The following is a 26,467-nucleotide window of genomic DNA, read 5'->3' as shown; positions in this document are numbered from 1 at the left end:
CCCACATGATGTGTGTGTGTCCAGCAGCATTCCCAGCTACTCACCCACTGGAGCCACCAACTGGGAGCAGCCAGAGGCTCCCAGGGAGATGGAGGAGCAGGGAGCAGCCGCTGTCCTGGCTGGGTCCTTGCTCTCCTGCCTTCTCCAGGCCCCTGGGGTGGGAGCCCTGCAGGAGCCGCTGCTGGAGGACGTGACCCTGGAGAACATCAGCTGGGCAGCCGAGGAGGCCCCGGGGAATGAGTCCTCGGAGCACACGTTCTTCTCCCTGGATTATCAGCACGTCCAGGTGCCCTTCGAGATCACCCTCTGGATCATGTTGGCATCCCTGGCCAAGATAGGTGAGGGCTGGACAGGGGAAACAGGGATGGGATGGAGTGGGAAGGAGTGGCCTTGGCTTCAGATCCTCTCCAGTCTTGGAGCCTGAGATAATGTGCCCAGCCCATTAATGGGAAGTATTAATATTGTGTTTTGTATGTATAATTCTATCTATAACACTCTATATAATTTTATATATTATATGTTATTATATATTATATAATTCTGTCTATAATATTTTATATAATATATAATCCATTATATAATATTTTATATTTACAAAAAAAATTTAATATATGTTATGTATACTGATATGTATATTACTGTATTTATATTTACTGTAATTAATTATACAATAATATAATTACATAAATTATATATTATAATATTACTATAATGCAATAATAGCAATAAAATGATACATAGAAATAATATTACTAATATTACAATATATAATATAAAATGTATAATATCATATATCATCTATTATATATATTTTTGTTATATTTTTATATATTCATATAGTTATATTACATACATATGTGTATATACGTATATATATTTATATATACACAAATATATATTTATATATTTATATATATACACATATATATTTATATATATACACATATATATTTATATATATACACATATATATTTATATATACACACATATATATTTATATATACACACATATATATTTATATATTTATATATACACACATATATATTTATATATTTATATATACACACATATATATTTATATATTTATATATACACACATATATATTTATATATTTATATATACACACATATATATTTATATATTTATATATACACACATATATATTTATATATTTATATATACACACATATATATATAACATATATACATAAATATATATATTTATATTTATATATTTATATCTATTTTTATATATTAAATATATAAATATATATGTGTGTATATATAAATATATAAATATATATTATATATTCTCCATAGACCCATATATTTTGTTTTTTATATCTATTTCTGAGGGACTTCACCTTCACTGGGTGCACTTATTTCTGCTGCTCCAAGCTGTAATTTGCTGATGGTGGGAGAACGGGGAATTTCCTGACCCAGCGAGGTGGGACAACCCAAATTTTTCTCTCTCCATCCCCTCCCAGGGTTCCATCTCTACAACAAGCTGCCTTCTGTGGTTCCCGAGAGCTGCTTGTTGATCTTCGTAGGGCTCATCATGGGGGGGATCATTTACAGCCTGAACGACAGGTCCCCCCCGGTGATGGACAGCGACATCTTCTTCCTCTACCTGCTGCCCCCCATCGTGCTGGACGCCGGTTACTTCATGCCCAGCCGCCCCTTCTTCGAGAACATCGGCACCATCCTGCTCTACGCCGTGGTGGGCACCATATGGAACGTCTTTGGGATCGGCTTCTCCCTCTACGGCATCTGCCAGGTGAGGGCCTTCCGGCTGCAGGACGTGTCGCTGCTCCACAACCTGCTCTTCGGGAGCCTCATCGCCGCCGTGGACCCCGTGGCCGTGCTGGCCGTGTTCGAGGAGATCCACGTCAACGAGAAGCTGCACATCCTGGTCTTTGGGGAGTCCCTCCTCAACGACGCCGTGACAGTGGTGAGGAACAGCCTGGTTTGGGGTGTTTGGCGGTCCTTTAATGTTTGAAGGAAGGGTGGGCTGGGGCCGAGGGGTGGGGTGTGAGATCTCAGCCGGGAGAAAAGGAGACTTGGGGGGACCTTCTGTCTCTCTGCAGCTCCCTGACTGGAAGGAGGTCGGGCTCTGCTCCCAGGGAACAAGGGCCAGGACAAGAGGAAACAGCCTCGAGCTGTGCCAGGAGAGGTTTAGATTGGATATCAGGGAAAATTTCTTCATGGAAAAGGTGGTCAAGCGTAGGAACAGGCTGTTCTGGGCAGTGCTGCAGTCACCGTCCCTGAAAGCCTTCCAAAAATGTGTGGATGTGGCACTTGATTAAATAGTTTAGTGGTGAACATGGTGGTGGTGCTGGTTGATGGTTGGACTTGGTGATCTTGAAAATCTTTTCCAACCTTAAAGATTTTTTTGATTTGCTGAGGGAAAAGGCATCAACAGCCTCTTCTAGCAGAGGGCTCCCGGTCCAATTCTCTGTCTTGAGGTCCTGAGCAGCTTTCAGGTGAACACAGAAGCTTTCAGATGAAGAGCTCTTTGTATGTGTGGGGACAGGAACGCTCAGGAGTGTCACAGCAGGCTCCTGGTGGGACCCAGAACTCAGGGAAGGATGGTGACCCTGCACTGTCAGAAATCCCAGCAGTGTGTTTGGTGTCATGACCACGTGTGGCCACATCTGGTGAATGTCTCACTAACACTCATTTCTCTCTTTCATTTTCCCCCCCCCAAAGGTGCTCTACAAGCTCTTCCGGTCTTTCTGTGAGATGCCAACCATCAAAAGCGTGGATGTTTTCGCAGGAGTTGGGAAATTCTTTGTGGTTGGGCTGGGAGGGGTGCTGGTGGGGCTGAGTTTTGGGTTCACGGCCGCCTTCACCACGCGCTTCACCAAGGACATCCGCGTCATCGAGCCGCTCTTCGTCTTCCTCTACAGCTACCTGTCCTACCTCACCGCCGAGATGTTCCACCTCTCAGGGATTGTGGCGTGAGTACCTGTCCGGGAAAAAACATCTGTCCTGTCTGAAAATGTCCTTTCCCTGGCTGAAAAAAATATCAGACGAAGTTTTCAACTCTGCCGAGTTGGAAATCTGTGTGTGCTGGCCATCAAAGCCCGTGGCAGAGCCCTCTCCAAGTGCAGCTCCATTTCCCAAATTACACGTCAAATTGCAAGTCACCAGCAATCCTGCTGGTGGATTTATGCAGGTTATTGAGGAATGTTTGTTTGAGCTCCATGGTTTTTGTCTGGAAAGCCTGGATGTTCAAGCAGTGAGAGTTTGAGTAGGTTTGGCAGAGCCAGAAGAGGCTTTCTTGGCTTCTTTAGTTATTTTCCGTGTGGCCCAGTCAAAACCAACATGGGAAGGGTTACAAGGGTTTAGTCAGATCCTTGGAAAGGTTTGGTCGTGGTTTATAGCACGTCTGCTCTCACATCCCCCTCCATATCTGCATGTCCTGCCATCAGCCCACCCTGGGTGGTGCTCCCAGAGGATGCACAGCCTCTGCGGGCACAGAGCAGAGAGGGATGGGATGGGAGCTGTGCATTCCCTGTGAAGCCTGAAATATTCCTGCTCTTTGGGAGCAGAGGGCTCTAATGGAAACTTCTGACTTGGCACCAGAAGCTCAGACACAGCTCATGGACCTGCCTGGGCTCCTGAGGGTCTCATCTAGCACCTCCCTGTCTCCAGTAACGTTGGAAACCTGACCAATTTCAGTCAAAGTTGTCAGAGGTCACTCAATTAATTTATTTTTCTTTTTACTGGGTAGATCTTTCCATAAAATGAAGGATTTGGGGCCAGATCCTCCAGTTTTAAGAAACTAACTTTGTGCTTATCTTGTCATGCATTTCCGTGGTAGGGCAGGTGCTGAGATAAAAATTAGATATAATGACCCCAGTGTTCACCAAAATCTCACCTTGGGAAGCAGAGAGGGATGAAAACCAGAGTGATCCAGCCCTCCTGGTTTCTGTGGGCTGAAATCTGTTGTGTTTGGTTCTCCCACCAAAACTGAGTCAACTGGTGCTGAGGATCACAACCACCTAATATTCCCCCAAAGACTCTGAGCCTGCATCAGTAGCTGCAGTGTAAACAACTGTGCAGCTGAGAATAATGAAGATGAGAAGAAAATAATAAAATGAAGTGGGTTCTGAGCTCGGCACAGGAGGATCTGAGAGATCTATTTTAAAAACTAATGATGTTGCTTTGGATATAAACCATTCCCGTGTCTTGCAGATTTTGTTTCCTCAGCTGGTTAATAGGAGCAATATTCGAGTGTTCCTGCAAACAATTCTAGCTCTGGGAATAGGTAGGAAAAGCCTATTTATAGGAGTGCAAGACAGAACAGTGAAATAAATATGCTGCATAATCATCGTGGAGCAGAAAACATTCAATCCTAATGGTGTCTCCTTCCATCAATCACAATCTGCTGTACCCATTATGGAACCCATTTGCTGTTCTTTTGAATAATGCATTTTTTCTAAAACCAAACAATGGCAAAGGCAGCTGATTCCTGCCCTGTGCCCTTCTAATTGCCAAATTAGAAATGCCTCTCTTACATATCTGGAGTTCAAACAATTTGTCCCGTCGTGCCCAGGGAATACTGGATTATAAAAACCAGATTTTGGCACTTTGTTTCACTGGAAAATAATTTGATTGCCAAAAAAATCAATTCTGCATAGCCCAAAAAATATGAAAACTGTGACTGCAACCCAGTCTGGGAAACAGCTCTGCAAATGGGTTTTAGTTTGATTTTGGTTTTTTTTCTTTTCCCTTTTTTTTTCCCTTGCCCTGGTGGCAGTGTCCATCTTTGAGGCCCTGACAGATCAGGTTTATTCCCTCTCTGTGTCCCTGCTGTGACCCCATACCATTCTCCATTAGGCATTCCCAAACCACAGCTCTGGAAGTCACTTGCCCATAAATACTTGTTGAATTTCTTAGCTTCTGACTGGAACTGTTTTACTCACTATTTATTGAAGCAGATACAGAAACTGAAGAATTTATTGGTTTTTTTAGACTGTGGTTCAATCCCTGCTGCTCCTTCTGGCAAAGAGGGTCAGTCTAAATAGGATAAATCAAAAACAGACCAGTTTTGGAATATCTTTAAGCATTTGTACATTCCCTTAGGAGGTGAAAGATGTGAATTCAAACAACATTTGGTGAAAAAGGGATTTGAATCCTTGTCTCATGCTCAGGATCTCTTTCCACAGCAAGAGCCATCACAACTTTACAATTTTAAATGCAATAAAAATGTGGATGCCTTACAAAATAGCTGTGGAAATCAGATCTTGGAAATTTAGAGCCATTTTGTTATTGCTGCTACAACGTTTAGAATGAAATATTTTAGTCCAGGTTAAAATATAATAAAATGGAGCTTCGATGCTTCGAGCGCTCAATTGTTTTGACCTTCTAGGATTGCTGATCTGAAAATGTATTGATTTGGAAAGCTGATGAATCAGACTAACCACATGTTCCCTGGAACTTGAAGAACCAATTATCCATGAAAAATTACGAGGCAATTGCAAGGTCAGAGTTTGGCAAAGTGAAAGACCCGAGACCAGTGCGTGGTGATGGGAAGGGTTGGGTGTTGTTACTTGTGGGTGTTGGTGTGTGCTCTGATCAAAGGCAGAAGGTGATGAGTTTTTTGGCTGTTCAAAACCAGATTCAGGCAGTTTGGGCAACCTGTCTGAATTTTATCGTCCTGGTGGTGCTCTTGATGTCCTTCATGTAGGAAGTGAGATATCTGCAAACATCCAGGGCTTGATGAAAGGTATTTTTTTATAAATGACAATGAGTCAATTTTCAGTGCTTAAGGAGAAAAAGTTATTATTTGTTTTAACTTTCTCAGCATCATTGCCTGTGCCATGGGCATGAAGCGTTATGTGGAGGCCAACATCTCCCTGAAGTCCCACACCACAGTGAAATACTTCATGAAGATGTGGAGCAGCGTCAGTGACACCCTCATCTTCATCTTCCTCGGAGTTTCCACCATTGGAGAAAACCATGAGTGGAACTGGCCCTACATCTGCTTCACTGTCATTTTCTGCCTCGTTTGGAGAGCTCTAGGTAGGGCTAATAACACATTTTATTTTTTAATGTGTATTATTGTTTATGGGAGTGAAAAATGTGGTTTCATTAGAGAATGCTCCTGCCCCTCTGTCATCCTTTCCTCTTTGCTGTGCATGTGTGACTATCCCCGATGGGAATGCAAGGCCTGAACTGGGACATCTCAGCCAATGCTTCCCTCATCCATCCTACTCAATTCCAGGTCTTTCATTGTACTGCAGTTTCCTGCTCTGGGCACTCACTGGTGTTAAATAGAAGTGCTCGTGACATTTTATCAATATCTCTGTCTTTGATCCCTCTTCCACTGCCGTGATCTCCTCTTCCATTTCACTGCCTCTTGGTCCCTTGTTATCCTCACAACAGGAGGGAAATTGCAGGTACTTTGGGATCAGAGATACGTGTCATATTCTGCAAGGCAGAGATTGAAGGGATTTAATTAATAACAAGCTCATGTACAGCAGCATCTTTCCATGAGAAACTGCAGGAACCTTCCAGCAGCTGTCCCTGGAGATGCTGATCTGCTTTACAGAACAGCATCTACCCAGGTCACTGCTGGAGAGATGAGATCTGGGACGTAAAATGTGAGGATGCTTCTGCTCCTACTCAAGAGCTTCAGGTCAGGGCTGAGAATGGCAGAACTGGGGAACTGCTGAGGTTGGCAGGGACCTCTGGAGATCATCTGGTCCAACAACCCCTGCCTGTGGCAGGGACTGTGTCCAGATGGATTTTGAATATCTCCATGGATGGAGACTCCAGAGCCTCCCTTGGAAACCTGCTGGAGTGTTTGACCAACCTCAGAGCAATAGAGCCACCAAGACTTGGTGATAACAAGAAGAGAGAAAGGCATGAAAATAGTCTCCTGATGACTCTCTCAAGGGTTTCTCTAGCCTCAATTATAATGAAAACACAAATCCTGGTCCCAGAGTTCCCTGGGATCCCATTTTCATGCATTGTAAATCACCAGAAAAATGGATATTCTGTGTTTCTGTCATCCCCAGTTGTATTTTGAGCTGATTTGGTGTTTGGAGAGGCTGAACCTCCCTTCCTGTCACAGTGTGCTGTCACCTAATGAGTGCACAGTGGCTGTCTCCTCATTTATGGATATTTTTATATATTAACTGTATTTGTGGATATAACAGCACCCACTTTTGGCAGAGAATTTGAGAGCTAAAAGACATTCAACAGGATTTTGTTTACAAACCACTGAGTCAAACAGTGAACTCGAATTTTGACAGACACTTCAGGAAATTGTATAAATAGGATGTGCCATGATTAGCAAGACAGGGCAGAATGGGGTTTATTAGCTGTTAATCCGTGCCAAGGTTTGTTTTAATAACTGCACCATCCTTGGAAATGTGCTCATTAGTTATTTGTACATTCAAGTGTTTTATTACAACTGAGTGGTTTTGTCCTGAATTATTTGCTCAGACAAAAGGAGTTCTGAACGAGTTTGACTTTTTTAGCTCAAAAATTCTTCATTGCAAGACATAAGGAACACAATAATGCTACAAAAGCACCCCAAAATTTCTCTCTAAGCCCTTCTGAGTACAGCTCAAGTTATGTGGAACATTATAAGGGAAGGTTCAGGCTGCAGCCAGGAGAGAAAACCCTCCTGCTGGTCAAAATCCCACTGGGAATTAAATAAGAACACACAAACCATGGCTGGACATGGTCTGAATGGTCCCTGTCCTGCAGCACTTTCCTGGGGAGCTGCTGGGGAGCTGGGAGGGTGAGAACTGGGCAGGAGCTGCTCCAAGCTGGGCTGGGAAACTCCTGCCTTGGGGATGGTGGTGGAGATTGGACCTTGACCTTCTCAGAGCCATCCAGCAGCTCTGGATGAATTAATAATTAATTAATGTTTGGATATTTAGGAAAAATTTCTTCATTGAGAGCTGGTCAGGCATTGGAACAGGCTGCCCAGGGAAGTGTGGAATTATCATCCCTGGAAGTGCTCAAAATACCTGTGGATGTGGCACTTGGGGACATGGGTTAGTGGTGGCCTTGGCAGTGCTGGGGGAGTGGTTGGACCTGATGATCTTTGAGGGCTTTTCCAGCCTTAACAGTTCTAGAATTCTGTGATTCTGGAGGTGCTGGAGGCACTGATCCAAAAATGGGAGGTGCCACTGGAATTGTACTTGCAGGAACTGGGGGCTTTTGGGTGGGCAGGGCTGGGATTAGTGTGCAGATGGTACCTCAGTCCTTCACAGGACCCCCCCCAGTGCTCCTAAATATTTGAGAAATCATTCTGCTGAAGTTTAGGGAGTTACTTTGATATGAGAAAGATCATCTAAAAAGGAAAATACAGCCATTGCAGGACAGCACCAGTATTACCCAAGCCCTGGGGAGATTTCTACCTGCTCCTTCCCAAGGTGTATCTCCAGAAAAACATCCACTCTGCTCAGAGTGATTAATTGTATGTCATCTCTTGCAGCAAACTGGCCTTGAATTAGTTTAGGGCATGCTAATAATAATTTATGAGGAAAGATTAAATTAAGACAAAGGCCAGGATATCAGCTCAAGTAAATTTTGTTCCTTTAAATCATCAGCACTGCCTGAGCTCTGCAGTAGGTGCAGATGTGATGCAAGGAATGCTTTATTTTATTTATTTGGTTGGTTTTAAGTTTCAAAGAACTTTGATACTGAAGAACTGCTCTGGACACCAGCTCTGTGGAGCTCTGGACATGGGGGAGGTGTTCCAAGGTTCAGTTAATTGAGTTGTTCCCAAACATCCCCAGCTTTTGTTTTCTTCAAACTGGTCTGATGTGCACTCAAAGTTCAGATACTTTTAGCTGTAGGTGTGTGGGAAGATGTTTGATATGTACAAGTGCACTATTTTTATTTCTCTTACAAACCTCCTCTAGAAAAGCAACAGTGCTGTTGATACAGCTAATTCCTGACAAAATTCAGTGTCAGGCTGTGCCATCACTTCTCAAAATGGCCATTAATCTTTGGGAAATAAGATGTTTATCACATCCATTGGTATGGAAATCACGGCTGCCTGATTTAAGGCCTGACTTTTTGTACCTTTCTGCATCTGTTTGTGTATTTGCAAATGGCTTTAAATCACAGCAATTGCTGTGTCACCTCACACAGCCTTAAATTCATCCTGTATAAATCTTTGAGGGGAAGAAATAACATTAACACAGGTGGAATGTAGCTACTTATCCAAGCTACTGCTTGGAAACTTTTGGAAGGAGGAGGGTAACTTGCAGCTAAATTGTTGCTGATGGTTTTCCTCGAGAGCATTTATAACCCAAGCAATTCGGTCACTTGTTGTCACTAATTAGAATAAATCAATATTTCAGGACTGTGACCAGTCAATATTTGCAATCCCCTAAACCAGAAATATGTTGGGGATTAATTTTTATCTGGACAAATCAAATTTCAACCTGTTGGACCAGGCTGGAATTAAAATTCTCCAGTGGCATGTTGGTAACACACCCCCTGGGGCCCTGGGCAGTTCCTCCTGGTTGGTGTTTACCCATCCCAGGATATTTTACTGTGAAAAAGAAGATAATGAGTTTTATCCAGTTGTTCTGTTTGTTTGCTGTGCCTCAGTCTTCTCTCCTGCCTTCCAGGGGTTCTGGTGCTGACTTTCTTTGTGAACAGATTCCACGTGAACACCATCACCAGTAAGGACCAGTTCATCATCGCCTACGGGGGGCTCCGGGGGGCCATTTGCTTCTCTTTGGTTTTCTTGCTCCCTGAATTTCACAGAAAGAAGCTCTTCATTGCAGCAACCACCGTCGTCATCCTCTTCACTGTGTTTGTGCAGGTAAAACTAACACTTTGAATGAATTCCGACTTGGGACCCCTCCAGGGGGACCATGGAGAAGGTTCCTCTCCCTCAGGTTGGGGTTGTAAGGAGTTCTGGGGCTCCGGGGCTGAGTCTGTAAGGAATTCTGGTGCTCCAGGGCTCGGGAGGAGCAGCAGCAGCCTCGGCATTGCTGTGACATCTAGTGGTAAAACCATTCCTGCAGCCTTTGTGGGATGAGGAGCTTGGATGTCTCTTCTCTGCCCAGCAGAGTCTCCAAGGGCTTCTCTGAAATACACCTGGCAAAGGGGGGGAAACGATTTCCAACACATTTAAAGGAGGATGTGGTGGAAAAATTGGGGTCCTCTCATCCTGAAGTGAACCAGGCTGACATTTATCCCAAAAATTAAGTGTGGGTCTCCATAGGGCTGAAACAAGTGAGATAAGGGGGGTCTGGGACAGTTGCTGTGCAGAAAAACTCCCTGTGGGCTCCTGGTCAAGGACATGAGGTCCATGTGGAGCTGCTGACCCGGGTCTGCCCTTCTCCTGCCCTGGGATGGAGGGAACAGAGGGGTTTCTGGAGCTTTGGGAGATGGTGGCTCGTGGTGACAACTAATGAGTGGTTCTGTGGCTCGGCATCACCCTGAGAGCAAATTCCTTCCACTTGGGCTCACTGAAGCCCTCAGTGGATGTACTGGGCCCTGGGGCAATGTGGAGGGTTGGGATTAACTCTCTGCTTCCCCACATCCACCTGAGCTCATCCTGAGCTGAAAAAGTGGTTGAGGAGGGGGACGTGCTGATGGGTTTGGAACTGGGACCCGCAGGGCAGTGGGACTGGGCACAACCTCAGCCTGAGAGGAGAGAGCAGGGGCCAGGGCTGGGAGGAGCAGCCTTAGATAGAGGTTGACAAGTTTTAAGATGCAAATGTGGGTCAGGAATTGAAAAGCCCTGGTCACCAGGCACGTCCGCTCACGCAGAGACGCTCTTGAGCCTCACACAAAGGTTGTTCTAAGGCAGCAGCTCCTTTCTGCTGAGGCTTCAGGAAATCCTTCCCAGGACTGGGAAAAGGGCTTTTGTGTAAGCTCAGAGCTCAACTGGTGATGTCACCTCCTTGCAAAAGGGTGAGAGTCAAACAGGGTCCCTTCTGGGTACGTGTGGATGGGGCGACCCCTTGACCTTCAGCCATTCAGAGGGGATGTGGTGTCTGTAAAGCCAGGCTTTGCCAGGCTCCAGGTACCTGCAGTGCCAAGGGGAGCTGAGGCCACCACCAGAACAGGGGAGGAAAAAACCAGGAAAGTTGCTCAAAAGCTGAGGAGGAAAGATATTGCTGCAGCTCAGCACAGGAAAGGTGGGGAAATGTAATAGGGGCAGGAATTCAGATGAACCTTCAGAAGCCTGGGTTAAAGTCTATGGCACTGCTGCCAGACACATTGATGGACTGAGGACTGAAAATCTTCAATATCCCAGTGTTTTTCAGGGTGCACATCACTGGGGGTGGAAAGGACAAGAGAAACACTGGGTATGAAGCAACTTCTGTGCATGGTGGACGTTCTTGTTGTTGTTTTGTGCAATGAGTTTTCTTTACATTCACAGTGATCTCAACACAGATTTGGTGGGTGGTGTCTGTGTTAAAATAGGACAGGAACTAAGGGAGAGATGATTTGGGCCCTTCTAGGCTGGTTTGGGCCAGCAAAGCATCTTGTCAGAGCACAAACCCACTTCCTTCTATGATTCCCTCAGCAATGCTGACCACACTGCTACAGAGGAAGGACAATCCTGTAAAATAGCTGGGCTTGTCCATCCATGGGTCTATCACAGCACTGCACAACCCAGCAAACTCCTCTCTCTTGGCCTCTCTAACCCAGTTGCACAAGGCTCTTCCCACAAAAAGCCTGGTTAATAATTTTGAGAAGGTTGACTGAGCAATTGTCAAATCCTCAGCGCTTCCAAGCAGGCTGGAGATGAGCCATGTAGACCAGGAAGCCCTCCAAGGAGCTGTGGGCTTGGCTGGAATGTCACAAAAAGCCCTCATTGTTCTGCCTCTCGCTGTGGTTTGAAATGAAATGCTGTGCTCTCTGTTTGAGGTTCACTCTCCCAACTCAGTGACCTGTGACCTCTTCCGTGGAATTCTTAGCAAATATAAGAGTTGTGAAGAGGTGGGTGGGTTTGTTTGCTGCCCACATTGCCCCTTTGGATGGCTGGAGGTGGAAAACGTTGTGTGGGCCATGGCAGAGCCTCAGGTGATGCTCTTGCTTTAGCTGTCCCTGGTGAGCGGAGGAGCATCACCAGGGACCTCCAGGTGTGCTGGGAAATGATATGGGATCCCCACAACGGTCCCAAATGCTGTTTTATAAATCCAAACAACTGCAGCTGATTATCCAAGAGGATAAGCAGCATAGTCTCCACCTAATTTTTGTAATATCTGTTATTTCTGAATTTGTGAGTTCTGTGTTGTTGACCCTGAATAGCAATGCATTTTTATTGCTATTAGCTATTAAAATGACACATTAATTGTTTCTGCAATTAAAAATGTGTTCAACTCTCCTCTGTGCCAGCATTTGTGACATTCAGAAGTCATAAACATCAACTACTCCATCATTTTTGCTGTAAACATGTCCTAGAAAAGTCATTTACTCCTGAAGCCAGACTAAGAAACACACCACGGCAGTGTTTTAGAAGTTCTCTCACGAGGCTTAAAGGACATTAAAACTTTTCCCTTGACCCTTCCCACCAGGTGGATGCTTTGATTAGCAAACTTAGCCACTGGCTGGCCATCAGAGATTGTTGGAGTAATGGGCTGTGACACATAAAGCTCCAGAAGTGAGCAGACAGTTGCTGGCAGAGGCTCCACGCTGAGAAATCTCAGGGATTATCATCGTTTCAGGCATTTGAACTTTGATCATTCCAAGCCCCTCTCCATTTGGGAGGCCATGAGCAATGTCAGACCACAGGCTTGACCTTGGAATTATTGGTTGGCTTTCTGTGGGCTCTGAGCTGCCAGAGGAGGCGAGTGGAGCGTTCCCTCTGTGCCTCCCCCATCCCGAATTCTCCACGTGAGCTCCCGCTGACAGGCTGCTCCCACAAGCAAACCCTGGGTTTGGTTTGCAGTTGGGAGAGCAGGTTCTAGTCTTGTTGAAGCTTTGCAGGTCATATCCTGCCACTGAAGCAGGGCAGATGAGAGGTGCTGGCTCAGACAGCAGAACACGGCTCATCCCCATGCTGGTGGTGGTTTTGTCCCACCAGGAACATTTGATGGGAAAAAAGGCTGATTTTTGTGTTTGTGGTTGTTTTGCAGGGAATGACCATCCGTCCTCTCGTTGACCTGTTGGCTGTCAAGAGGAAAAGGGAGAGTGCTCCCACAGTGGGAGAGCAGATCCACATCCGGGTAAGGATCAACACGAGGCCGGAGCTTTCTGATATCTTTGCTGATAGGATGGGCCTTCTAAAATGGGGGTGTCTCCAGGGACCCTACAGATCTGCAGTTTGACCCAAATCCTCCTCAGGTCAGTCCCTTTGCAGGTTGGAAGTCCTGTGCAGCTTCCTAACCATGGGCTGTTGTTTGTTTTGGAAGAGCAACCACCAATCAGGCTGATGTTCCATCAGATAATGCACAAACATGATAGAAAAAGATGATCCCTTACCCAAAACTTTAAATTTCAACTTAACTCCAATTTTTCTGCTTCTCTGGAAAGAGAGATAGAAAGAAAATGAGGCTTGGTAGCTTTCAGGGTTGGGATCTTCCGTTTGTTCTCCAGTCCCATCACCACCAATGGTTTGGATATTTTTGCAAAAAAATCAGAAAAGGGAGGATGAGGTTGGGGTGGAGGAAACCTCTGAAGTGGTTTAAAGCCAGGTTGGATGGGGTTTGGAGCAACCTGGTGTAGGGGAAGGTGTCCCTGCCCATGTCATGGGGTGGAGTGAAGTGATCTTTAATGTCCCATTCAACCCAAACCATTCCATGATTCTAAATCCATAACCCAAAGGTGGGATTTCAGGATTTCAGTCACTTTGTTCTCACCATCCAAACATTGGTATTTCTAGTCACAGAGGACTTCAGAGGGAGGCTCAGCTCCAGGAGGTCAAGGGATTCCACCCATCCAGCTGATGCTTTGCGTTTGCATCTGCACCCCATGCACAGTTAGGATATTTCTGAATCCAATTGTTCAATCCCAGTCACATTTCTGTGGGTTTGGCTCCTTCAGGAATGTTATTGTCATTGTCTTCTTTAGAAATAAAGCCATTAGGGCTGAGGACATTTACAAAACCTGTTTGGCACCCTCACAATGAGGTTGTTCTGCAGGGCTTTGTCTGAGGTGAACAGAACAGCTCGAGGGGCTGAAGAATCTTTTCCTACCGTGAACAGAGAAGAGTTTCTTCTTTTGTTGCTGTGTGAATAGTAAATCATCTCTGGGAATGTGTTTATTAGGAGGTGGGAGCTGAAAATGACTGTGTACCAATTAAGCTGAGAAGGTAATAATGCAGATAGTTGGAAATCAGGGATGCAGAAGCCAGGATAGCTTTCCTTCTCAAATTTATTTCTCCATCTGGATGGTCGGGACACTGTTCCTCACAGGAATGATGATCAGCATGTGGGGGTTTAATTTCTTAGAATTGTAGAATGGGGCAGATGGGAAAGGACCTTAAAGCTCATCTCATCCCACCCCCTTCCATGGGCAGGGACATCTTCCACTAGCCCAGGTTGCTCCAAGCCCTGTCCAACCTGGCCTTGGACACTTCCAGGGATGGGGCACTCCAGTGGTTTTGGAGGTCCTCAGAACATGCAGCTGCCAATGTGAGCACACTAAACCCCCACCAGGCTGCAGGGCTGAGGGAGCCACTCTGAAATTTTCTGTCTCTGACCCAAGAAAAAATAATTAAAAAAACAATTAGAGCTGGAGGAAGCTTGGGGGTCATTGATACCTGAGTGGGGAGGGGCAGCAGAGCAGAGCCCTCTCCCCATTCAGAGATGCCAGTAGGAGGGAAAACAGTTTGGGAAACTACAAAGATTTAACTTCTATGTGAAAAAAAATCAACCTGTCTGGGATTTTAAATATAATTTTAATATTTTAAACAATAATAAAAACCTCTGTATGAGACACGATATGGCCAGTGAGTAGTGGGAAGTGTCTGGGGGAAGGCAGTATTAAGTAATCAAGACAAAACATCATTTATGAGTTATCTGCAGTGATATCCTGATTCCCTGAGTCAGATTGTCCTCAAAAACCCCAATAGGAGCATTTCCTGCTTCTCAAGGCCCAGTGGGCAGGACATGTGAGCCCTCAGCCATCCTGCACAATCAGGTGCAGGTTCATGTCCCCCAGCATTTATTCTCTGCTTGCCCAGATCTGAAAGCAAACCACTTATTGTACTCCAGAACCAACAAATCCACGTGGATGACTGGATGGGGAACTACCCCAACCCCCCTCTCCTTGTTTCCCAGCTCCATATTCCGAGCTGGAAGCATCCCCTGTGTTGTGTGTGGCTCTTGCTGTTTGCTGGCTGGGTTCATCCCCGGGGTACAGCCAAATCCTCTCTTCTCTTTAGTTCTTGGATCATTTGCTGGCTGGCATTGAAGATATATCTGGACACTGGGGACAGTATTACTGGAAAGACAAGTAAGGATGTGCCAAAAGACAACTGTGGACATGCACAGAAAAAAAAAGGAGACTGGTTTCTATTCCCAGAGTTTCTGCTGTGGGCAGCTGAGCCTTGTTCATCCTTGTGGCACAAGAGAGCTGACACAGGGGCAGCTTTTCCTTGTCCAAGGTGGCTCCAGGTTCTTGGAGCGCTTCCCTGCTTGCAGACACCTCTGGTACCTCACCCTAAAAAGATCCTTTCTCCTCTCCTGGGTTGTTTGTCCCTTCTCATCCACAGGAATCTGCTGGCAGTGGAATGGCCACGACACACAGCCCATCCCTGCCTGTGCCCTCCTGCCTGTCTGGCCAGGTGGGAGCTGAGCTCCCCAACCCAGGCTTGGCAATTAGCATTAAAACATTAAAAATTGACATTAAAACTATGAGTTTGCAGCACTGCTTGTTGTGGACTGAAATTACAGAGGATCTCTACAGATTTCTGTAGCCAAGTGCTCAGTTTTCATTAAATTCCCATAGTTTGTACATTTTAAAATTTTAAAAAACCACAGTGAGATTTAAAAAAAACCCAAATACAAATAACATAAAATATACTAATAGCAATCTACCAGATTTAATTCATGGGCTGTGCAGACACAGATGCAGCTGGTAGATTTTATTTTTTTTTTTTTTTTTTGGAATGCCCATGCTTGGAAGTGCCACTAGAGGGTATGGGAATCACTGCTACTGAGGAGCATCCTGGCTCCTTTAGAGATACTGATTTTAGAGGTCTTTTTCAGCCTAAATGACTCTATGATTTGAGCTGAAAGCAAGAAAAATGGCTCAAAAGAGAATCTGGAAGTGTTTAAATCTGGGGCTGCTGCATGTGCTTGCAAGACTTACAGTGGAGTTCATGCTAAGTTTGGCATTTTGGGGAGTTTTTATTATATTTGGGAAGGTTTTAATATTTTGGCTCATGTACTGGAGTGCAGAAATAATTAGGGATAGACCTCTTGGACCATCAATTTCTGGATAGAAAGTGATTGGATATAATGTAATATAATGGAATATGGGACAGCTGTGGGCTATGAACCTGCTGCCTTGCTCAGGTCTGGTTTGGTGCTGGGGAGTCCTGGAGCAGACTAAACCCACCTTTCTTTGTCCTCAACCAGATTAGAATATTTCAACAGCAAATACCTGCAGAAGATCCTGCTCAGGGAGTATGACCAGCCCAAGTCCAGCATCGTGCTGCTCTACGAGAAGCTGGAGAGGAAACACGCCATCGAGCTGGCAGAGGCTGGGCAGCTGGGCCATGGGCCTGCCCACCCCTCCCTGCTGTGAGTAAACCCTCTCAGACCTCCTAAATCTCTTGAAGGTCAGCGGGTGGGTGTTACAAATGCTGGAGGGGCATCTGCTGACACTGATGACATGGAGCCTCACCTGAGTGACGTGGAAACAGTGCTCTGAGGAAAAGGCTCTTGCCCAGTTTTTGAGGGTTTTGCACCATGAGGTGTCCTGGAGGAACCACCAGTGAGACAGCAGGGATGAGTGTTTGAGTGCCAGAATGGGCACTTCACCCCTCACAGATGGTTCTGCTCTGCCACAGCTCTTCTATCCACCAAGGAGCACAATGCCAGCACAGCTCTGATGTAAATACTAAATTCCCCCTCTGCAAGGATGAGCTGTTGGTCATGTTGGCTGAAGGGCTGCTGGGGGTGCTGGGATTTGGGGATGCACTGGTTGTGTCCCTTCTAAAATGAGGGCTCCTGGTTTTCTTTGCAGCAGCAACGACAGGACTGTCAGAACAGACCCAAAACTGGAGGACACTCAGAATCCTGATGTCCTGGATAATATGCAGGAAATTTTGGCGAGGAACCTGTACCGGATCAGGAGAACGGTATAACTTTTCCCTCCATCTGTATTTTAACTGTCCAACAGCACAAGTTACCTCAGTCATCTGAGCAGCCTGAGCAGATGTTATGAATGTTTCCATAATTACCCATGATGTCTCTTTGTGAGCAGAGAATAGTTGGCTGTGTGGAGCCAGATCCAGTTTCCAAGTCAGTGGCACATTTCTGTTTGCACATGACAGCTTTTGAAAGGTTCACCCAGTCAGCCTATAATTTCCCGGAGTATTTTCGGCATCGGTACCCGGCAGCAGAAAGGAGAAAGGAGGAGCACATGGAACTTCAGGCACATCCAGCAGCAGCTCCTGGTTACTGACAGGGCAGAGCAGGGGTGGGTTATCCTCACACTGCACTTTTTCCCATGGAAGGGGACACACGGTGGGTGAGCTGTGAGTGAGAATTGATGTGCAGAGGCTTCGAAGCCGCCCGGCAGGTTTGCCACGGAACTGGTACAGCTGGTGAAAGAGCACAAACCCTGCTCTCTGTTTACAGAGCCACTCGGGGATCATGGCTGGGGTTTTGCACAGCACCAGGGCTGTGCGTGGTAATTGCTGTTCACGTGGAGCCTTATCCCTAAAATCCACCCAAGCCTTTGTTTTACGGATTACACACGGAATGAGGAGTCCTTGGGGATGGGGCTGGTACAGGCACTCAGCACAGGGGGATCAGCCACCCCCTCCTGTCCCTCTGCTGAGCCAAGGGAAGCAAGGAAATAAGGCTGGGAGGAAACCTATAGACATGGTGAAAGGGATGAGGATAAAGGCACAGCTCCTGTTTGCACTTACTCCTGCCCAAATCGAGCCTCACCCCTTGTAGTGACAGAGCTATCCCAACTCCCACAGATGTTAGTGGGAGATTTCACTTTGGGGTTTATGGTACCTGTTTGCATGATCTATATAGGAAGGTGGGGCTGATATAAGATGCTGTAGGGCTGGACAGAGGGGCTGGGGCTGAAGGTGCCTCGAGCAGAGTCGTGGCACTCATTCCATGTGTTACCTGGACTATCAGAGCTGTTTCTCAGTCTTGTCATTCAGTGATTTCTTGGGAGATCTCACCTAAAAAAAGCAGAGTTTGGAGCCCCTTCTCCCCTCTCTGTCTTTCCCTCCCTGCCCACCTCCCATGGATCAGTTTATCCCCATAAATAGGCGGGATGGTTACAGGGGTGAAGGCAGTGAAGTGAAGGCTGGGACGGTCCCACATCCAGCTCCTCTCTGGTGCCTCGTGCAGGGCCCGGCGTACAACAGGCACACCCTGCCCGGCGAGTCCGAGCCCTCGGAACATGCCAAGGAGATCCTGATCCTCCGGCACAAGAGCCTCCTCGTGGAAGTGAGCGGGAGCGACGCGGGCAGCTCCAGGAAGGAGGTAAGAGGGAGCAGGAGCAAGCAGGGATCATGCACAGGCTGCTTTCCCTGGGCAGATGTAACTACAGCCTCTTTATTGCTGAGGGTATTTCCTTTAAAAGACAAATCTTGGTACCTTAAACTAAAAAATAAAGGGTGTCTTAATCCCAAATCACATTCCAGTGAGTAGGAAACACTGAAGCAAAAGAACCCAACCCAACTCATGCCAAACCGAGGAGCCATCCTGGGCACAGCCCCATCCACTGCCTCGTGGACACAGCCTTCCATGCTAGGAAGGTTATTTACTGAGCAAATGTTATTAATTGGGCTTCACTCTGTGCATTCCAAGGTCTGTTTTTCCCATGTTTTCTGGGCGATTCGATCAAAGACAGGAATTTGGTTCCCCCATTGTCAGTGGTCCAGGTGGACTGTAAACATTTGAAACTGTTTGGTGGTTCCCCACCCCCCCCAACTCTTTCCAAAGGACTGCAGCATTTTTGGGAGCTTTCTTATTTATTCTGGAGGTGGGGTTTTTGTTTTTAAAAGCAGCTACAGTTCCGGAGAGAAAATAGAGAGAAGTTTTTGCTCCCTGGATTCCTGGGAGAACCAAAACTTTTTCCAGTTTACTGCTGGCACAGTTGGTTCATGTTCTGCATCAGAGGAGAAACAAGGTGAATACAATGTCTGTGCTGAAGACTTTTCCTGACTTCTTTGGAAGTCAGTGAGAGAAGCTGGGCCAATTTCCTCACGGAAAGACAAAATAGTCCAGGGATGGTGCATGAGGAGCAGATTTGGTCTTTTCAGTTCCTCCCATCCTCTGTAACTCCTGTTCTAGAGGAAAAGCATTTAACCCCTGCCAGATTCTGTTGCCAAACCTCCAGGTCAGCAGCATGGTAGAATCATGGAATATTCTGAGTTAGAAGGGACCCACAGGGACCACCAAAGTCCAGCTCCTGGCCCTTCACAGGACAGCCCCAAGAATCCCACCATGTACCTGAGAGTGTTGTCCAAGGCTGTCCTTGAGCCCTGTCAGGCTTGGTGCTTGCAGTAATTGCTGAGCCATCCCTAAATTTCACCCACTTCTCCAGATTTTAGGTTGTGATGGCTGGAGCACTGTCCAAGTGTGAACTGTGATCTCTAACCTGGGCAGCAAGGCTCCATCATTAAGGAGAACAAAATGACCTTTGAAAAAGAAATAGATAACCTTTCTTTAGGTAGTATTTTTTCACGACAGCACAAGAACTTGGGGCTGTCATGGGCTTTCTTCCTCTCCATTTTCCTTGTGGAAATACCAATCATGGAGGAGCCCACCCAGGACAGCAGCAACGCCCCAAAAGCTGCTGCTTCTCAGCCCTTCATTCACAGAAAGGTGCTCCAGCTCTTGCAAACAACTTAAAAGCTTTAATTTGATCATTTACATGCTGATTGGTACTTACAATTCAAAATAGATAGGCAAGAACATGGCATGTTCCTGTAGAACATTTGGTATAATTAAACTTCAAAAGAGCAACATCAAACTCCGGCTGATTTTCAGCAAGACGTTCCTGCTTTAAGGATATTTGATGGTTAACCCTTGTGCTCCTGCTTTCCCCTTTGCTGCTGCATGAGGTGGCAAATTTAGGAGCTTTGGGAGGGCTTTTACTCCTGTTCCTTTGTATTTTTACAGCTGGGCTTTCAGGGAGGAGAATATTTTTGGGGAATTGCAAAGGCAAAGGAATTGCTCCAAGCCCTGTCCAACCTGGCCTTGAAGAGAGAGATACTAAACGTTGGGAGCTGATCCCAGTGACACCTGCAAGGGTGACTCTAAGCCAAGAACCATCCAGCTGTGCCCAAAATAAGCCAGGCCTGTTTTGTGACATCAGCAGCTTATCTGGTAATTTATAGGAATATCTGCCTTGCTTTGCTGTGAATAGAAATAAGGCAATGCCCCAAAGTGATGAGAAAATGTTCTAACAGAGCCCTGGAATATTAACATGGTATTAATTATATATATATATATAATATTATATAATATTAAGGAGGGTGGGTGAACACTGCTACTTCCTGCTGTAGGAGGACAGATTGCAGAATTTATCAGCAGAAAGAAGGAACACTGTACTAAAAAGTAGATTTTAGCCCATTATAAGCAGCCCCATACTTTAAATTTTTGGGCAAAAAAGCTGCTACTTATATTTAGTTTTGTGCCAAGTTGACAAGAAAATGGCATTTTCCTGATTAAAAAGAAAAAGAGATGAATGAAAAATGAAGGTAGTTAATGTTTGAGATTTTTCTGATTGTCAGACATTCCCAAAGGGGAAGGCTTTGGCCTTCCAGGTTTTGAGTCAGCCAGAAAAAACTGGCTGCTGTCACTCCACACGTGCTTCTATTCTACATCTCACCACGAGATGGAAGCATTACAACTGTGTTTGCACATCCAACTGGAAATGCAGGGATGGGGAAGGAACTTCCAGCAAAGGGCCACTGAAACCCCTCTGGAGCTGCTGAAACTCCTGCAGTTCTGTTGCCAGCCTGTTGGAAAAAGCTTTGGTGATGCATCCAGTCGGTTAAGTGTTGGGAGCTGAGGGAATAATTAAAGAATCCCTTCGGTTCAGCAGAAACCCCGTTTTTTCTGCTTGCTGTGTGTTTACATATATATTTTTCTTTCTTAATGAAGCTGGTTAGTGCTTTGCTGTTAAAGATGAAGGTGGTGGAGCTTGGATTCATCTCATAATTTATCAGGTGCTGGTTGGTCTTTCCCCCCCCCCCGTGTCAGTCACCACAAAATAAGGGATGGGTGGAACAGCTTCCTTCTGTAGGTCTGTGGCTTCACCGGGCTGGGGAGGAGCCAAATTCCTCTTGGCTCATGGACAATCCATCTCCTTCCACAGGAGAAACCAGTGCCCAGGCCAGGATGAACACCAGGCTTCAGCCAGGATGGACTGGGATTGGAACTGGATGATCTTAAGGGTCCCTTCCAACCCAAAGCATTCTGTGGCTGTGAATCACCTCTCCTGGGTGCCTTTAGGGGTCTCCTGCACTTTAGGTGTCTACCTGGGCTTTGGCAGTAGCTAGAGGGGGTTCTTAGGCTGCCTTTGGAGCCCCTGCCAAGGAGAGGTTGGAGAGAAAACCGGGAAAAAGCAGAGAGAAGCAGCAAGAAAAGAACAGTCCTCATCCCCCCCGGAGCCAGCGGCGCAGGTTAAATGATTTACACCAGGCAGAAAAACCTTGGCAGGAGTTCGGGGTGACTTCAGAGCTGAACCGTAGCCCAGAGGATTAACTCCAAGACTATCTATTTCCAGCAGAAAGTTCGCCTTCCTCCGCCTCGGGACAAAATTCCTGCCGAAGGCTGCCGCTTCCTGGAGCCGCGCATCCCGCTGGCTCCCAGCGCCGCCCGCCTTTGGGGCTCGCCTTATTTTAGGCAGGGCTCCAGCCCAGCCTAGGCTGGCAGGGCGGGGGCCGGGACCCGGGATAGCCTTTATTTCCCGCTGAGCACCAGCAAATCCCCGCACCTGTAGCCAGGCAACTTCGGCCTCTTTTCTTCTGCCAAAACACGGGTGCGCTCCCCCAGGAGGAGCCGATGTGGAGCTGCCCGTGAGCCCCGTGCGTAAATGACACACCGCCTTTGGTAATTATGCCCGAGCCCTTTCACGGAGCAGGCTCCGAGAATGTTAAATGCCCCTGGGAATGGCTTTCCAGGGAGCCGGGAAGGCATTGTTATTAAAATGGTCCATAAAAGGGAGAACAAGGGCTGGAGGGCAGCGGTCCTCGTTAGGGGAGGGAGGAGAACGAACCGAAACAAAACAGCAAACCAGGCTGGGAGGTGTCCAGAGTTATTTTGGCAGTCTGGGCTGCTGGACCGAGGTGCCAAATCACAGCTGCGTGAGAGACTTATTCCCAGTTTACGGCGGCACCGAACAATCCAGGCGGCATTGTGCTACCTGATTTGGATTTTTTTTTAGTTCTATTTGTTTTGTCCTGGAGGGTGGAGATTAGCACTGGAGTGAAAGGACGGGGAGCTCGTTAGTGCAGCTCGTTACCTGCCTCCTTGGCCTGCAGCCAAGGTGGGGAACAGCCAAGGTGTGAGAAACAGCCACATCCTGGGGACAGCTTTGCTTTCCCTGCTCCATCCTCCCAGCTCCAGGGCTGCTCCTTCCCATCCTCCCAACCACTCCTGGAGAGCCCAGACCTCTTCCGCCAACTCAAATCAGTGTCTGTAAATGTTTCCTGCCATCCATTCGGTCTATTTTTAGCAATACTTCTTTTTGTTTGTTTGTTTGGTTGATTTGCTTTGGTTTGTTTTTTTTTTTTCATGGCAGAAGTTAAACAAATGGGTGTGGAATCCTTGGAGGTTGCAAATGCTTGTTTATGAGGCAGGAGTGTGGCTCCCAGACTTGTATCCGTCTCCATAAATGCACTAAAGTCCTTCTCTCCCTCAGTCCCAGAAGGATGATTCCTGCTCGGCACAAGGTGATCCCACCCCCCAGCTCAAGCTCTGCCGCTCCTTCACTGGTAAGTTGGGGGGGGGCCTGGGGGTGATTCCCTGCCCTCCCTGCCCCCTCCTCCATGTGGGATGACCCAGCAGGTTCAGAGAGGATGTGTGGACAAAGTGGGGCTCTGTAGATGAGCATCAGGAATGAGCAAGAAGAGCCTTCACAGCCCAACCCGAGATCAGTGGGAATAGTTTGAGTGGGAAGAGATCTTTCAAGGCCATCTAGTCCAACCCCTCTGCCATGAACAGGGACATCTCCCACTAGATCAGGTTGCCTCATCCAGCTGTTTTAATCCACAGCTTACTATGAATATTTCAATGATGTTCTTTCTGAAGAGCAAAGTGATCAAAAATAATGTTTCTGGGTAGGCTTTTTATCACCCCAGGGAAAACGTGAGCACCGTGGCCTCTGAGACAAGCTGGTGACAGGACTGAAGGAGACTGTAACCCTTCCAGGGTGGTTGCATGTACATCCCTTCCCCTCCTAAATCACTTAATGTGGCAAGGTGATGTTCCAGGTGCTCCTGCACCTTCCAAAACTCTTCTAAGGTGGTCGCTGATGGGAATTCTTGTTTTGTAAAGTTGCAGGGGGGGACTGACAGAGAATGATGATATTGATCCAGATATGTAGTGTATTTCAAAGTATAAACCAGGGGTTAAATTGTCTTTTTTGGGGTTTTTCTTCCGTTGAAACACTGATCATTGGTTTTATAACTGAGAAGCGATCCTTGGGGTGGAACAGCTCATCCCCAGTGAGCACATGGCCACCTTAGTAGCTCCTGGGATTTCCTCATTCCTGTTGACCCACAAAGATGAATGTTTCTCATCCCAGTTGGTGGTTTTTCTCTTCCCACAGTGGGGAACACGGAAAAGGTCCGGGAGGTGAAGGAGAACCGGTCGAAATCCGTGTGCGTCATCCCCCCAGCACAGCCCAGTGGGACCTGGGGAGAGGGGAGAGACCTGAGGAAGGGGCTGAGTGTGGAGATATACAGGCACCAGTGATGCTCTGCCTTCCCACGAGGGCCTGGCTCCTCCTTGGGCAGCTGCTCAACATGTAGATAATGTAAATAAGGTGCATATTGGAAGGGACAGCATGGACAGGGCGGAATATCCGAAATGGCTTGCATGGAAACTTGGTCTTGTTGCCCAACACGGGGTTTTTCCCAGGGAAAAGATGCTAAGCTGAGCATTAGCAATGCAAGGGAGTGGCTGAGAGACAATTTCTAAGGAATTTCTAGGAAAAACGAGCCTGTTCAGACTGGGAAAACTGCTGAAACTGCCTAAAACTGCAAGGAAGGTGGGATATCAGATCTTCTCATTAGGTGACAGGGATAGACTAAACAGCAGGGAGAATTTAGGTCATAGGTTGGGAAAAACTTTGATAATCTCAAAGGAGATTTTATTAGGGGGTGAAGGAGAGAGAGCAGAAACAGCAAAAGATCTCTTCTGCTCCTCAGGAACTGATGGATCCTGGCTATGAACATTCATCATGTGAAGCCCAAAGGTAAATGACAATTAAATAAGGTGTTGTGTCTCATCAGAGGGGCTATCCCACACCTAGACACAGTTCTGATGAAAACTTACCACAGCTGCATTAAAAGGGAGAAATGTATTCTTGCTGATTTTCAAAAATTTACGTGAGAGGGGTTCACCTCAAAAAGTAAAATGAGGAAGCTCCAAATCCAGTGGTGACACCAGGAGATGAGTGTGCCAGCCCTTAAACAGATGGGAGAGTCTTCTGACAAGGTTGGTTGGTGGCAGCAAGGCTGTAAAGGTGCTCTAAGATGATCTTTACTGCCCCAGCCGGGAGTTGGGGGGTCAGAGGGGGTTTGAAAGTATCTTCCTAAAAGGTGCAGCAGAGAGGGACCCAAAACCTCCCTGCTCTGGAGGCACTTCTGCCAGGAGAGGTGTGACCTCTCTGCACAGCACACACAGGGAGCTCCCCAGGAAGACAGAAATCCCCATGTTTGGGTAATTTTCTTTGAAATTCCAGGTAAGTTCAAGCCTTTGAATTCTTGTCCTCAGCTGAACCCGGCAGGGCAGATTTGGATCAACATTTTTCTTTCTCTTCTCCTTCCTCTGCATTGAAGGATCCAAGAGTATTTAATATGAAACAAATTTTATTTTGAAACGAAATTAAAAGGAGCTGTAGGAGTTCACATACTTCCCTCCATGATATTTTTGGGCTTCCAGAGCAACCTCCTGAAGGTGTGCAGAAATGCTCCGTGAGGAGACCACTGCCTGGTACACCTGGGCTTTCACTTTAAATTAGAGACACAAAATTGTGTGTATTTGCTTTGCAGTGAGCAGAGGTCTCATTGTCACCTGAACAAACTCCTTTACAGTGTCCTGCCATAAACTGAGGGGGTTCCTGGTGACTTGAAGGCCACTCCTCACTGCCCCACCCCTGGAAATTCACCTCATTGCAAAGGAAAATTGGCCCTTTTAGGCTTGTATTGCATTTCATGTGTGTATATACATAGATGTACATATTTATTGATTTTAGTATAACTTCATTGTCATCTTCAGTTACTTTATTAAAATTTGGGTTTGTTTCCCGCTTTAATCCATCTTGGATGGGAACCATATGGATTTGGCTGTGCTTTGTTTAGAAAACTGCCCATCTTCAATAAGTTGTAATATATGATATGTATGACATAATATATAGCATGTATGAATATGTTGAGGTGTACTATGGCTTTATTTCAATTAAATGTGTTGTGTTATGAGCTCATCTCAGAGTTATTACCTCTTTGTACCCCAACATGCTCATGAGGATGTCACTGAGGCTCATTCAGCTTTGCCTCGTTCAACCCTTGGCCAGTGATCACAAGGGGACGAGGGAGGAGAGGGATTGGGATGAGGGAGAAAATGGGCTGTTCATTGGCAAAGGAAACAAAATACTGAGTCTGAAGGTGCTCAGCTCTCTGGGGTTGAAATGTCCCTGTTCACCTGCAGTTCCATGTCCTCAGTGTTTAAAGTGTCTCCTTAAATTCTGCACAGTAAATATCTAGAGAAGGATTCTCTCAGGTGGGTCGTTTTTATTCTGTAGATTGAGGGCTAAAAGGAAAATAAATCAAGTTGCTTGTCTGGGAATCTTCAATCAGGGACAGAAAGTGTGAGTCCCATGGCTAATTCTTGCTTGGGTTTTGTTTGGTGTTTTTTTTGGTTGTTTCATTTTGGTTTTGCGGTTTTGCATCTCAACTGTGTTGTTTTTGTCCAGAATACCTGGATGTCTGAACCATCTTTGTCTTGTAAAGCATCTGTCATAATCCTGGGCATCAGGTACTTAAATAATGAGCTTTTCCCAACTGAGTTTCCCATCATGTAAAATCAGCTTTCTGCAATATCATTATGGGCTAGTGAGGACCTTATCAAACAGTGGCTGTTTTGGA

At 46.2% G+C, this 26,467-nt stretch overlaps 1 protein-coding gene across 1 annotated transcript; it reads left to right on the top strand.

Moving 5' to 3' along the window:
• Window positions 1-88: 88 nt before the first annotated feature.
• On the top strand, window positions 89-25,507 carry LOC127471429 (sodium/hydrogen exchanger 2-like). The gene is made up of 12 exons (XM_051788329.1): window positions 89-338; window positions 1,491-1,954; window positions 2,713-2,963; window positions 5,816-6,033; window positions 9,612-9,808; window positions 13,083-13,172; window positions 15,332-15,402; window positions 16,530-16,694; window positions 17,140-17,254; window positions 18,492-18,626; window positions 23,026-23,092; window positions 23,929-25,507. The coding sequence occupies exons 1-12, from the start codon at window positions 89-91 to the stop codon at window positions 24,072-24,074; spliced, it is 2,169 nt and encodes a 722-aa protein (XP_051644289.1). The 3' UTR covers window positions 24,075-25,507.
• The last annotated feature ends 960 nt before the right edge of the window (window positions 25,508-26,467 follow it).

This window comes from Manacus candei, unplaced genomic scaffold (assembly GCF_025592945.1).
Source record: "Manacus candei isolate 608988 ecotype Guabito, Panama unplaced genomic scaffold, ASM2559294v1 h1tg000003l, whole genome shotgun sequence".
Lineage (NCBI taxonomy): Eukaryota > Metazoa > Chordata > Aves > Passeriformes > Pipridae > Manacus > Manacus candei.
This window is presented reverse-complemented; position numbering and strand designations above follow the sequence as displayed.

Coding starts and splice junctions, on each gene's coding strand:
- LOC127471429 (XM_051788329.1), top strand. CDS start 89: ATGGAGGAGCAGGGAGCAGCCGCTGTCCTGGCTGGGTCCTTGCTCTCC. Junction 339..1,490: donor GGCATCCCTGGCCAAGATAG/GTGAGGGCTGGA, acceptor ATCCCCTCCCAG/GGTTCCATCTCTACAACAAG. Junction 6,034..9,611: donor CCTCGTTTGGAGAGCTCTAG/GTAGGGCTAATA, acceptor CCTGCCTTCCAG/GGGTTCTGGTGCTGACTTTC.